At 40.2% G+C, this 14926-nt stretch overlaps 2 protein-coding genes across 3 annotated transcripts; both read right to left on the reverse strand.

Moving 5' to 3' along the window:
* Window positions 1-316: 316 nt before the first annotated feature.
* On the reverse strand, window positions 317-6111 carry LOC135482784 (eukaryotic translation initiation factor 4H-like). The gene is made up of 8 exons (XM_064763146.1): window positions 6040-6111; window positions 5043-5196; window positions 4791-4839; window positions 4403-4467; window positions 3990-4080; window positions 3459-3707; window positions 2955-3108; window positions 317-2816 (listed from the first exon to the last, which is right to left on the reverse strand). The coding sequence occupies exons 1-7, from the start codon at window positions 6108-6110 to the stop codon at window positions 2972-2974; spliced, it is 816 nt and encodes a 271-aa protein (XP_064619216.1). The 5' UTR covers window position 6111; the 3' UTR covers window positions 317-2816; window positions 2955-2971.
* Window positions 6112-6711: 600 nt separating this feature from the next.
* Window positions 6712-12786, reverse strand: LOC135483743 (uncharacterized). Of its 2 annotated transcripts, XM_064764765.1 has the most exons (10): window positions 12694-12786; window positions 10779-10992; window positions 10352-10435; window positions 10051-10092; window positions 9248-9303; window positions 8876-8954; window positions 8406-8573; window positions 7659-7736; window positions 7217-7361; window positions 6712-6790 (listed from the first exon to the last, which is right to left on the reverse strand). In XM_064764765.1, exons 1-10 carry the CDS (start codon window positions 12774-12776, stop codon window positions 6780-6782), a joined length of 960 nt encoding a protein of 319 aa, XP_064620835.1. In that variant the 5' UTR covers window positions 12777-12786; the 3' UTR covers window positions 6712-6779. The 2 variants fall into 2 exon arrangements, with proteins under 2 accessions (XP_064620835.1, XP_064620834.1); XM_064764764.1 differs by lacking the exon at window positions 6712-6790 and having other exon boundaries at window positions 6798-7361.
* Between the last annotated feature and the right edge of the window lie 2140 nt (window positions 12787-14926).

The following is a 14926-nucleotide window of genomic DNA, read 5'->3' on the forward strand; positions in this document are numbered from 1 at the left end:
TACAGTGGTAGCACCAGCATGATATAACTTAGCTAGGTGCCTGTCAACTCGGAGACAGAGATCCCGGGTTTGATTCTTCAACAACCTCGCACGCTCATGCGATGGAGGGCGATTCCTTTTGACAGCATGGGTTTCTGTTTTCCTCCTACTTGTATCACAATCGCTCAGTATTTTTTATAGAGCTAGTTGACACACTGCATTCTACTCACTGCAGACAAGATGTAGGTGCCAGGCAAGAGATCTTTTACCCCTACATAGTCAACTGAGTTGAGCACACATGTCGGGGTTTATGCAAATTAAGAAAGGAAAACCACAGTTACAACATATTTTTCTTTTTATTCTAAAGTTTTCTGCCACATAATAATGTAGGGCAGACAATATACATTTTTTTTCATTTTCAAATTCAGCAAATTTTAAGAAAATGTACACTGCTTTCATGAAGCTACATTATCTCACAGTACTGAGTGACCTTCATGCTAACAAGAATACGATCTGAATTTGAACACATTGTAAATGTATCTCATTGATTAAGGACTTTCATTGAGTACATAGGCACAAGTATGCAAAATGGGCCTCAAATTTAACAACCCCTTTTATGCGTACATACTAAATGAATGGCCACTTAAAGCACTAAATGCAAATAAGTGCAATAATATCTACAAGAGACTACAAATTTATGCAAAGGTTGACACTAGCCAGGCGCTTGGACTTATCGAATTTGGGCTGTAATGTTATCATGGCCACAAAGTTCTGAAATTACTAAAAATAGGACCAGAAAAGTCAGTTAGACATTTTTGGCAAAACAAAATCGTGCATGTTTAAAAATTTCTTTTTTAAAAAATCGGCAGACTAGTGCTTTTATACTTGACAAATAACAAAGGTAGAAGAAATTCATTTTGGTATACTGTGACATCACATTTTGCGATGCTGATCTCCCGGTAAAATCATAATCAAATTCACATTTCGACAGTTTCAAAGACCATATGAAAAATACCAGAGTTTTGTTCAACCTAATTTCCACATAAAGTAAGAAGTCTTTTGTAGAAAAAGTTGCAGTGTATATGCTTCTCACTAACAGTTGAAGAGTTCAACTAACTGAAATTTATGCTCCATTATAGATACATGATTAAAACTTCCAGACAACTTGCTATACTGACAAAAAGCTCAGAAAATATTGTGAAAATAACTAAGACATCATTTCATAGCGCATAATGAGGAACACTCAAAGATGCAATCTTAGCAGTGACAACTTTTTTTTCTAATGGGAGATCTTTAGCCGTAATGTGGTAAGACTACACCATTGAATATTGAACTAACCCTAATCAATTCCAGCCTAAATAAACAAGCGTAAAACCCCTCAAACAAAGCAACCAAGTGGTAAGGTAATATACATGCATGGTTAGAACCCATTCTTTCAAAAAATGAGAGGACAGGCTCTGCAGTCAACATGGATTTTACACCTAAGCAATATTTACAGTGCTAATTCATTGTATGAAGAAAACAATAGCTAATTACAGCACACTCGACTTTAACACCACTTTATCACCATAGGGGACAGATTTAAGAAATCATTTCCAGAATGAAACACCTCAAGTGAAAGTGCTACCATATCAAAATCTGCGATATTCTTAGTGCAAGATTCTCAGCCGTCACAGTCAAGTTTTGCCATAATGAGGAGCCAAACGGATCTAAATCGAACTTTGTAACAAAATTTGAAAATGGTGGTGTATGATGAAAAGCTTCACTGCGTTTAAGTACCATTGATATACAAGACTTGCAGCAATCACTTTCAAAATCACCATTCACTTTTTCTTGTCTGAACATAAGCAAGGGCAGTTATAAAAGAGTGCAAAATAAAAACAATGAATAACCATGAAATTCTGTTATTACTTTGATGAAATTCCATTAAGATCACCAAGCACTGGCTCGATGTGGAAAAAGGGACATTACAAAGTAGAAGTTCCCAAATTGATTCCACAGTACATACATTTTTCGATTATTTCCTGTACGAGTTAATTTTTTAAAGAATAGAACAGGTCATTTTTACTCAAATGATGATTGGGATGCTCAATCTATCAACTAGTAACCAAATGATTGCTGGTTGTCCAACGAAAGGCTAATAGTTCGAACAAATGTAAATAAGAGATAGAAATATTTACATGTAGCCTTTACTGGAATATACAGTAACGGTCAAATACTTAGATGGCACACGCACTGTGTACACCCAGGTCTCACTGTGTACACTTGATTCTACCAATAAATGCTTGATGTCCACAAAGTTAAAGACTCCGAGGAAAAACTGACTGAAACAACAATCAGGCTCCCACCCCGATATAAGCAGCGAGCCACATTCTTAAAACGGAGACACACTTCTTGGGTCATTGAGACACTGGCCGAAATCAACAAGGAGGCCCTGCCCTTCTTTGAGGCCATTAAATTGAGCAAAGCCTTATTTTCAGCTGATCAAACCGAAATTTTTAGGAATGCTTAAATAAAATGTGATACTAGCATCATTATAGCTTGTTTATTCCATGTGGGTTCTATGTTTGCTTAAAGAACCATTTTAACATCATGATCGTGTTAGCAGATGTAGCCAAAAAATACCTAAATCAATATCAATAGAAATCAACCCCTGCCCAAAGTTCATCGAAGAAGATAATTTGATGAAAACAATAATAGCAGCCATAGAAATCCTTGCAGTATGCTGTCAAAAACCATGGTGACAAGCAGGCTTTCCAGTCGGTGGATGCATCATCTCTCCCTCAGCTTCCCGGTGATCGGAGACTACAAACTGAACCAAGCAGACCTTGAAAAACCTGCAAAAGAAAAATGTAAGAGATAAGTCAAGGTCGGCACTGAAAAGGTCTGTATCCACTATAATGTGTTCCTGCTTCATTATTCTGATTATGACACAACTACAGACAAGAGTAGATTTATTTGAGTTTAGAACTTACTTTCAGTCTAATGTACATTATAAGTCGTCGCCCTTGGCCTCCCTTGGTTTGCCACCACCGAAGATATCCGAGCGACCAGTGGGGGGCTCCTTGGGGGCATCCTTGGGTACAGATCTTGGAAGCAGCTTCAGTTTTGGCCGAGCAGCTCTCGATGCTAAAAATATAACAGATATCAAACATTTACAACTCTATCAGAGGAAGTATCTAGCTGGGACTAGGATTAGGAAGTCCTTCATCATTGTTTTCATTTCATTTGCCATTCTTTTGTTTGGACAGCAGAAAACTAAGGATATAGTTTGAAAGTAAAGTTGAGGGGAGGATAGGATAGGAAAATATAACATCCACTTTCTTTTATATAACATCCGCTTCCAAGCTATATTAAGAAGATTTCCAAATCACTAATACCACCAATCATTTAACATTTACCCTGGGCTCATGATCACCAATGTGCCATGCCAGTTAAGATTAATCTATCTGATGTAGGAATGATGAAATGTCACCTACCTTCATCGGGTTCCTTGAATTCATCATCGCCACTGTTGTTACGAGGTCGGTTGCCATATCGCCCGCCACCTCCACGCGAATCATCATTGTCGCGGTCATTCCAACCACCACCACCACCACCACCTCGTCCACCGCCTGAATATCCTCTATCACTACGTCCTCCACGATAGCCGCCCCCACCACGTCGGTCTCCAAAGTCGTCATTTCCTCCATAGTTGTCACGACCTCGACCGCCTCCTCGACCGAAACCTGAAGAGAAAGAGCAATAGGCTTCAGCAAAATGGTAGGAAATTACGTTGTTTTTTCAAAGCTTAGAATGTGAGTTTGACAATGCTTTGACAAATGGCCCAGGTTTCTCGTACTAATCGATGAAAACAGTGTCCATTTTGAAAAATGCAGGTTACCCATTAATTGTGCCAGTTGAATATCTGACTGCATCATCACTAAGTACATGGTCTCAAGGCATTTAAACAGCAGTTTTGGTCGATACTGGTATATCTACTGGCCACCAAGTTATAGTCTCGCACATACCTCCTCGGTCACCACGCCCCCGACCTCGGCCCCTCTCTCCTCGATTTCTATCAATTGCAACGTTCACCTTTATTTGTTTATCACAGAATACCTGAAAAATGATAAACAATTTTGTGATAGCACAACAACAAACTGGATTTTGTTACCCGTAATCTTTTTTACCAGGATAAAAAGAAATAGAAGAGGCCAATACATCAAGGCAATTTGCCTGTGCCCTTGTTCCTTATTTCTTGCTTTCCATTTTCCTTTACAGAAGGGTCACTTTTGGCCCCAGTGCCTTACAAAATCATACTCCTGTTTACTGGGAGTAAATTGAGTTTAAAATAGTTCTGCTGCAGTGATGACTGAGTTTAAAGGTTTGGTTCAGAGTGTTTTATATCAACAATAAAGAGTCCAACATAAGGAATACCTACGGCTTTGTCATATGCTAGAGCTTCACGTAATGATTCTTGATCGGCGAATTCCACATAAGCAAAGCCTGAAAGGAAACAGCATTTTAAGTTGAAATATTTTCAAACAATGGTCAGAATCAGGTTAATACTGGGTTGTTTTTTTTTAAAGTGGGTTCCCGGGATCCTTTCTTTGGTTTACATGTAAAAGTGTTTGAAGTATGGCCCTCAGATGTTTTGCTAAGCATCAAATAGGTGTTAAGTGTCTGACCAGCGGGGGAAGGGGGTACAGAGCTCATGTTTACAGCTGCATTTAAAGACTTTCAAACGCTGCAGAATGATAACCAGGGACTTCAGCAGGTTTACAATGCTCATAAAACAAACAAGATTGTACTCAATTGTTATTTCATACCTCTGAACAGCTCTGTGTCTCTATCGTGAACTAAATTTGCACTTTTTACCTGAAGCAAGAATGAATGTAAGTATCTAAATGACAAAGATTAGAACCAGAATGTTTCAGACCATTTTATTGAAACAACGCCATGTCTCAGTGGCCTAGTAGCAAACAGTAACTCCCCAATTTCCCCAGGGGACAACTCCCTCGCATGTTTTGCCACGAGATCATTCAATACTGCACTCCCATTAGAAAACATTATGAACTTACTTTACAAGTTGAAAATATTACATCGAAGTCCCCCTGTACCATTCCACCGGGTAAGTTCCCTACAAATGCTTTGAATGGAGGTTCATCAGGAATTGGCTGCTCCTGTCGCGGCCCTCTATTTCCATAACCACCACCACCACCACCTCCACTGTAACTGGAAAAGAAAAAAATAAAGATAGTCAATAGAATCTCACTGAAGTAGGCAAGGAAATCATACCCGCATACATAGTTTACAATACTTTCAGGGTATGGCTGGGATTCCGAGTGGGATTCGTTTTGAGAATACATTTAAGGGTGGGATTTTTATTCTCGAAAGAAGATCACACTGTAGTTATGTTGGGGCTTATGCTCCTGATATCACACTTTCTTTGCTGCTATAGCGATTTAAGCAACATGATATGATGTGAAGATTGGAGCAATATGCAACATTTGTCAACATCTTGGGGCAAACTGGTGAAGTAGTAATCATAACTTGCGCTTCCTGTAGCTCCTTCTCAGGCCACTGCACACACGACACGCCTTCCTCACATTGTAATTGTTAACTTAACTCTTCAGGCTCAGCATCAATCTATCTACCGGTATGGCGGTAGGCCTAGGCCTCTACGTCACGAGTTACGAGTACTATATTATCGCTCATCATGCCTCACGAATTTTCGAATAAAACTGGTAACAAAATAATTTCAGTGGGTGTGGCCTTAACATCATCAGAATACCACAATTATGTGATCACATACTGCTCGTCATTCATAAGCACCAAAATAAGAATGTGGACCCTCACAGAATAGTACAACCATGCTGCACTGCACGCATGTACTAACATCAGTGTACATTTTGTACACGGCATGCCATGCATGTTTCTCACGATTTTGACCGGCAGTGGGGCGTAAGTTTAGCATGTCAGTAAGGCATCATCTAAACCCGGCAACTTTCTATCAATGCTTGTGAACCTTCAGTACTTTCTTTTCTTCCAATTTAGGGTGTAAATATTTATATATACCCGCCGCGATCGCCGTAATCGCGATCATTATTGTAGTCCCTGCCTCCACCACCGTAGTTATTGTACGCCATGATCGGCAACTTCAGATTGAAGGTAAAACTGCAGATAGTTCGGCGCGACCATAGCTTGTCAGGTCAGGTGCTGCCAAAATAGCACCTAGTGGTAACGTGAACGTGAACGCCTGTCGTCCCATTGTTCGACATCATCAGGAGCCCGGGTCGAACAATGAGACATGAGTTCACGTTGGCGTTTCGGGGCCTTTGCAAAAACTCCCTATTGTTCCCGCAACACAACATGCACAAGCGAAAGTCATTGTCGGGTATCAGCGACAAGGTAATAGTGCATGTGGCGGTGCATGGTGGCCAGCAGAGGTATTATCCTCTAAGCCTTTATTAACCAGATTTCCTCACAATTCCTTGATTTGTCGGTGTTAATTTGTGTGCTGCATTACTCCGTCCTCTGAAGTGAAATCCAATAAACTTGGTCGGCCAGTTTTGCAAGTGACGACACAAGCAGTGTCCTGTAATTGGAGGTTGTGCAGACTCATCCTTCTCCTCTGACAACCCCCCCCCCCCCATCCCCTCCTCTTCCTCCTCGGTTTATCGGGTGGAATCCCCGACTCCGGCAATAAACCATCAATGTCTACATTCGAAGAAATCAAAAACGAACTGATTTTGTGATTCTGGGTGTGCTTTATTCAAAGACTGCAGTTATAGCTAACTTTACACTTGTGACAATGATTAGCTGCCACCTGAAAATAAAATAAAAAATCCTGTTTTGGTCCTTTATTTTTACGCAAGTTTCCGAAAGTCGCGCCCGGGAAGTCCTCTAATAATTTTTCTTCTGCAAGGGGTTGCCCCGAATTATTCACTTACTGCATGGGGAAGACTGTCGAAAAACGTAGGCTTAATGGGGATGCTCCTCCACAGAGCGTTACCACAAAAAAACTGATGTGTGATGTGAAAGTAAAATGCAGGTAACCCTTGCTAAAGACAAATTGTGGACATCAATTTGATATTTTAATCAAACTCTTCCACGCGAATCCTGACGGTGCAATACATTCGAAACGGTCAAAATGGTCTGGATTATAGTCGCAGCCTGAACAGGCTCTCGCTGTCCCGTGAGGTCGGCGGAAACAGGTTACTGTTCTGACCCGGAACAAGGAAAGCATATTTACTGCAATGGGAAGCTTTCCCCTTTTCCGAATAGCATCCTCCACATATATGCCCTTCAGTGTAGTTGCCATCGTAAAAGTTACTCCATTCCGGTGCACTATTCCTCACAGCAGCATGCTTATCATGAGGCTTGGGCTTCTGGTATTTCTGAAGAGGAAAAGAAGGATTGCCACGAGCAGAAAACAAACGCGATAATGAGGCTTGGGTTTCTGGTATTTCTGAAGAGGAAAAGAAAGGAAAACAAACGCCATATATATACAATGTATTACCCGGGACCGTTCGGCATGTAGGGGCACCGCGGAGCGGATCCAGGATTTAGAGAGAGAAATAAATAAAGGGACCACATTAGGGCCCAACCATGCACCTATGAGATTTTCTTGGTAAAATTGGGCAATTTATTCATTTTCGTGTCTAATTAGTCAGGTAAATTCATGTAATGCTTACCTTGATAAAGTCGGTCACTTTGCCTTGGTCGAAATGGTCCAAGTGGAGGCTTTGTCCCCAGAACAGCAAGATAAACGGCTGGAATAGATAAAACCCAATATTGCAAGCAGAAGCAGTAACAAGTCACAAGTCAAGGTCGATGGCGGTTTGCTGATTTATCGTCCGTGTACGTCAATCCTAAATTTAGGACTGTGGAGCGATACCGATGCACAACGCCTATAGATCGACATGGGATGTGAATCAAGTTACTTCATTGTAAGCGGACGATAGAGAGTCGGGCAAACGCTAACGCCATAAACGCTAACGCTAGAGTAAGATTATAAAAATGTACATTCTAAAATACTTATCGAAAGCGTTAAACGACTTTTATATAATGGCCATGGGAATTATTAATCCTGTTTACCGTCCACCTCCCGCATGGGTTCTGAGCGAACATGAAATATTTTCATTATTTTTTTAAAAATCTATTTATTTTATTGTTGCCATCATTTTTTTATTTAAATAATCTTTCCAGTGGTTCATCTTTACCTTAAATGATTGAAAAACACAATAAAAACTTGGCAGGGTAGGCTCTTCATCATGATAATGACATTTTTTCAATGCCTCATGTTGATGACCGACCTGATTTCCATTTACTGGAACTTGCTGAATCGCGTGTTTTGACCAGTAAATCAGACTGTAAACCGATAATGAATAATGAAAAATGAACTCTCTCACTGATTTCGAATGCGGGGACGGTATATATACCTTGTTCTCTATAGAGCGCCAATAGTAAGATCCACTCTCTCGGTGACAAGGTAACCGAAACGGGGTAGTGATGTATTTACAGTTCGCTGCAGATTCCACGGCCGTTTTAAACTGCGCCACCACTTTTTGGTCGGAGCATGGATGGTAGAGAAAGACAATGGCACCGTGCTAAAAGATATTTATCAAACGAAAAAAAAGAACAAGTTTAAAATGAAGATCATTTAAAAGTTTGGTCGCAAATTAGCCAGTGTGCGTATGTTTGGACCATGTTTGGACCATGCGACGTTGTCTTCTGACCTTATAACCTTGACCTTTCACCTCGTCGACCCTTGAGGGCGATCTGTGGGTCACAGAGGGTAAAGTTTGGCCGAAATGAGTTCTTAAGTTTTGTGCCAATCAGCCTGTGTGTGTAAATTGAACGTGACCACATGAACTTGACTACATGTAAAATATAATTTAAACTTCCCCACCTCAAGAGAATGTATCCATCGCTGTGGAGGAACATAGAGGTATTGGCCATATTTCGGCCAGACCGGACGATGACTTCCACTAGAATAGAAGAATGAAGAACTTAATGCTTGTCATCTTGACACACAAGGTTTTGCGATCGAAGCGTCCGTTCAGTCTATGTGAGTTGGAGATCCTATACTTGCCGGGGGTAAGTTGTTTATATATGCATGCAGATACATACATGAAGTGAATAATTGGATCCAGGCCTACTAATTCAATCAGATACCAAATGAGTCTGAATAGGACCTATTTCAGATTCCGATCTTACTAATATTATGCTTTACGGGTTTAGAATTTAGATAACTGAACAGAATTCTTAACAGTCGTCTTACCTTGTCGGCACTGGCTCAAGGTATTTTAGATCTATATTCAAGCATTGGTGAATCGGCTGAAAAGTAGAAATATATGTTCAGACATATCCTAAACCTCATGGTCTTATACTCCCTTTAAATTTATAGGGTGTCTTGATAAGATGCAGAAAACCTTAGTGGTCAAGATGTTACCTTGGAGTAACCTACTCTATAAGATGAAACAGACAGTTAATACACAGGAAGTGCACAAAATGTCATAAGCCCAAATTTTATGAAGTGCATGACAAATAAGGGACATAAAATAAATTGCGAGTTAGTGGACATGTTTGTAACTGATATCGAACGTTTTAGTAACATTTTAGGGATTTCCCTGCCATCGTTTACAAGATGTTGATCAAGTGAGTCCTTATCGTTAGTGTTATACACCTATAGGCAACGCATCTCGGGTATTGCACACAGCCACAGCGGAGTCAAGATATACGTCGAGTTTTATTCACAAACCATAGAAACGGTAGCTAGAACGACATGAAAGAAGAATTCCAAACCCCGTCATATCATCAATAGATTATGAGGATCGGAGTTAGCATAACGCCGTCAATCACCATGGAAACTAACGATGTTTGGAAGAACGAGAAGCTGCCATCAGAACCAAAGACTTACTTTGCAAGTCGAGCATTTTGCACGTTAGAACAAACGTTATGGCTTTTTACCAACTTGCCTCATGGGAGTATTCGACCAAAATAATCCTAAAATATAGTCGTATCAGCCACCTTTCTTCCGGTATTGACCGTTGCCATCTCTTTTGGATGGGAATCTGTACTTACCTGGTACAGTTTGTGAGAGAACGCCACAGAAAGTCCATGCATCTGTAATCGAAAATAGATTAACACCCTTATTTCGAAACATTCTGAACTATCAGAGGATACTCCGTCCCCATTGCCTGGTTGTTCAAGTTTTGTGAACTGAAGCAGATCACGGCGAGTTAGGTTAACTTCTGCTGGGAAACTACACAGGGCCCCTTCTTCTTCTTCTTCTAAATCACCATGCAGCAGTCACCAAATTGGGCTCAATCCGCTAATACCATTATTTCTTTGCAAAAATATAAGACATTAGGTTGCGACTCACCTGACCAGCTCCGGGCGCCTCCTCCCCTTCTCGACAGATATATGCGTCGTGGTTTTTGGGATCCCAATCAACTTCTATATCAGTCTGAAACCAAAAACTATATGATGTTCCCATGCCCTTTATCATCTTGATATTCTCGGTGTCTCATTTCGCGATGTTCTTCTGATGTTCTTCAAATACAGACCCCCTTTAATGTTGTCAGGTATACCCTGTTGGTGTATGCCGAAAGGTCTGGTCATTTTAATGCCGGTAAAGTTAGAAATGTTCCGGGGTCCGGGGAGCAATAAAAAGGATTCTATTATGCGCTATCAATCTCTAAGGTATTCACGATCCATGGTCAAATACCAAATTCACCACTATTTGTCAAAATAGAATGGCCGGATACTTTTTCCAGTGGGGCAATTTCGACTGCTATACACCTGCTTACCTTGCCATTATCGCATCCCGAATTCACTCCCATCTTGATTCCTCCGTGGTGGAGCTTAGACACCACGGCATCCTTACTGCCGCCCACGATTGCCGTACCCGTGACGAAAGAAGGCAGTTTCCCCGAGCGCTTAAAGCAGTTCTTGACAAGTTCTCCGTTGGAAATGAGAACAAATAACAAGAGGAATGCTAAAACGAGTTTTTCAGTCGCCATCCTACCAAAAAGAAACACGAAACCTGGTAACTGGCATTAGATCAGGCTTTTTTACTCCTTTCGTCATCATAATATTATACAGAATGAAATTAATTAATATCGACAGGGCGGAGTATATTGAAAACACCTGTGATCATATCAATGCTGTCAAACGGAAGAATAGGTAGTTTATAGGCCTATTCCTCGGACAAAGACCAACTGGATCCGATGCATTGATAAATTTCTATGATGATAATTTTCACTGATTTATTTGATACATAGAGCATCTCAAAATACTATATACATGACTGTAACAAGAACGGTACGATGTCCGTATAGGTGCAGAAATATGATAGCGCCTCAATATTTGAAGATGAAGTTAGAGTGGCGAATCTCAAGACGAAGAAGTGTAGGCTGTAAGTATGGTGAAAGCAATGCCAACTTCATATTCGGGTACACCTGCAAACACAGCAAGGGTCCATTTTGACCCTCAATGTATTGACATTGCTCAGCTTTCAGACAACGATGGGCGGAGGCTACGTAAAATACCGCTGGCAGTTCAGTATGCAAGGGTCGTGTGCGAATACCAATTCCTTCGTTACGTCAGGTTGCATCCCCATATCCAAGTAATGTTCTTTACAGTAAATGTTTAAATTTCTAAAAATCTTTATAATCTTGGCCGATATTTTTGTTTTACCAGAGTGCAATGCTAGGACAGCAGAGATCTAAAACCGAGGTATTGTTTAACCTTGGACTTACCTCGGCCAAAGGCGCGCACAGGCTTATATAACCTATAGCTGAGAAGAAGAGCGAGTATGGAGACAGACGAGAAGGGGGAGGGGGAGGAGGAGGGGAAGAACAAGGTGAAAATAATATAGCTGATGTGTCACATCTTGGGTGAAATGAATAATGCTCTTACTGGAAATGATTTTACTGGAAACCTCATGTACATTTACACTAAAGCCTTTCTGTAGAAATCGGAAGTAAAATGATTTACGAGTCTTTATTCATATCCCTCAACAGACTGTTTCGAATCAGCAATCTAAATACGAGCAAAACCACACCATGACAGACAAATTTTATTTCAGATCACTGCAGTCATTAATAGGTTGAGCGGCAGGAAAAGCATGTGCTTTATAAATCAGTATTCACAGCTGATCAAATGCACTATAGGTGTAAAAAAAAATTGGTACACTTTCTATAATTGAATAGCATCAATTTATCATCTGCAGTGTATGGGACACTGCTGCTATCATTCAGAATCAATGACCATTTTATGTGATATCACTTAGAGCATTCATTAAACGGGTTATCAAAAACAATGTCAGTTTTTATCTCGATCACATGGTGCTGGGCTGACTGCAAAGACCACAAGGGACAATCTTAAAATTCGTACATGTACTTTCTCCTGTAATAATTGTTTTGTATGTGCTAGTATATAAGTAGCCTAATCAATGCACAGCGTACCCAGGTTGCTGATGATGCGGACAGTGGACATACCGGTTGTTTCAAAAGTGTATCGTATTTTTTTTACACCTAGTATAAACTGGATATGGAGGATGAACTACACGTATCGACAATACGAACAGGTGTTCTAACCCATGAAAGAGTGCACAAATCAGACACAAAATACGTCAGTCTCAAATGGAAACTAAGACAAAACTGCTGAGAACAAAGCAGAAAATGTCATTTTATGCCACTTACACCAATAATCTTTACCTACCGTGCGAACCTGGGGTAAACAGGTGAAACCGCGCGTTCAAATGCGGCAAAATATGGCTTCAAATACTGAAGCGGCCTACTCATACGCAGTGTATAGTTTGATATGCTCGCCGTCTCAACTCCGTCAGATGTCGTTGTCATAGGTAAACACACAACCATTTTTTTGTCGATTCGGCCTTATTAATTGACTCTTCATAAAACGTTAGTCAACATTACACTGGCAGTATGTCATTAAAACGTGGATATCAAGCAGCATCCTTAACTTCAGTGCAACACGTTGTACTTATGACGTAACGTGGAGCATCCGACTGACTCTGGTATCGAGGATGATACCAGAAGAAACCTTGGCAACCTCATAAAGTGCATCTTTCATCTTTCTCAGCTAGTTCAAATTAGATTAAGTGTTTTTAAAACGACACTGATCTAAACTTGTGTGGCGGTGCCTATTCGTTATCAGTCTGTACCAGGGCCCAGTTGTTCGAGCGACTGTATAGTCACTAACTTGACGTTAACTTTTAAGGACGTCAAGTTTTAGTTAAAACCACGTAAAATGACTTGAATGACCTAGAGACAGACCATGGCAGCATTTCACAACAAAAACCATGATAGAAATTATTATATTAGATCTTGTGAATTTTCCATTTCGATTTGATTGACAAATCAGAGTGATCAATACCAACGCTTGAATATTCGGTCACCTCCAAAATTTGCCCCAAAAACTGAGGTGATGATAGGTACGTGGACAACCGCTGGCCCAGACGTGATAATTTTATCGATTTCGTTTAGTCTGAGGGGATTGATCAGTGAGTTGAAGAGTTGAAGAGCAAAAGCTGTTCCTGCTCTTATCTTATCATGTGCGTATTCGGGCACATAATTAAAGTCAATCGACTGTGGTGTTCCACATGCTGATTAATCGTCGCTGTGCGTCACACATTGCACGGGGATGACCGGCGTGGATCATCTCCCCACCTGTTCTGAACTTCCAGTGGTATATATTGCTTATTGACGCACGCTGTCTGGAAGCTGAGCAATGTCAATGCATTGAGGGTCAATACTCCAATGGAAAAGTCATGGTCCTTCTATTCTAGTTATCTACCGTATGGAAAAACTAAAACATTGGAAACCACACAGATGACATCCTGACAATCATAAAACAACTGATCTGATCGAGTTGGAATTTTATATGCATCCGAGGAGTTGGGTTGATTGTGACATTGTCTCTCGCTGATCATATCAAATTGTGAGAGTATAAACCATATACCTACACTTGCACCCGCATCTCTATACGGTCAGATGGATTGTGACGGTGCATCGGCGTAAAGCGGATAACAGTTTGACTTTCATTATGTTGTCACAAAAAAGATCATGGATTTGAATAACTTCAATACTTTTTGTTTCTACTTTGTTTGATCTCATTATTGATACCTTTATGTTGATACATGTATATCAAATAAGGTTGAGCGATATCTTCAAGTACAGATTACGTGTATATCATGATGTAAACATACAAACATGACCAAAGATTGGGGGTGATTCGACACATTTTGCTTTAGTGCTATATTTGAGTCTAACGTAATCAATTAAAGACTCTCGAATCACGAATGACAGCTTTCATGGGCCTAGAAAACAACAAAATAAACTAAGATAAATACATAAATACAAATACATTATGTAATCATGTAATACTAGGATCGCAAGGCCGAGTTGCAAACATGATTGTATGGATGACAAACTCTTTATCGAAGGATTGGTATGTTGGTATTTAGTTCTTTCGTAAATCTTATAAAGACTTTCCAAACAAACCCATACTATAGCTTATATGTCTCGATTATCGAAGTCACAGAAACTGAAACCAGCTTTAAAATGATATTCGTCTGTAAAAAGAATAAAGCACAATAATGTCAAATTTGAAATAAGTGGCTGAGACTAAAGAGCAAGAAAAGAAACGACGATCTAAATTGAATTGTCGTTGTGTATCTGATTATTAAGTTTAAATCTATGAAAATGTAGGATAGATCCAAACTGAAATCTACACAGCCTCAAGATATACGCCGACTATTGTACACAGATAATCTTCTTGATTGTGGCAAACTTCATACGTCTACACATTACGCGTCCTGAGCTCATTCGGCTGCGCTTTCGGAGGCTGACTTCGTACGCAGATACTTTTCATATTCCTCCAGGTCCTCATTTCCCTGCGCCCTGCGCCCCACGTCTTGAATAATGATTCGCTT

This window comes from Lineus longissimus, chromosome 2, assembly GCF_910592395.1.
Source record: "Lineus longissimus chromosome 2, tnLinLong1.2, whole genome shotgun sequence".
In the NCBI taxonomy this organism is placed as follows: domain Eukaryota; kingdom Metazoa; phylum Nemertea; class Pilidiophora; order Heteronemertea; family Lineidae; genus Lineus; species Lineus longissimus.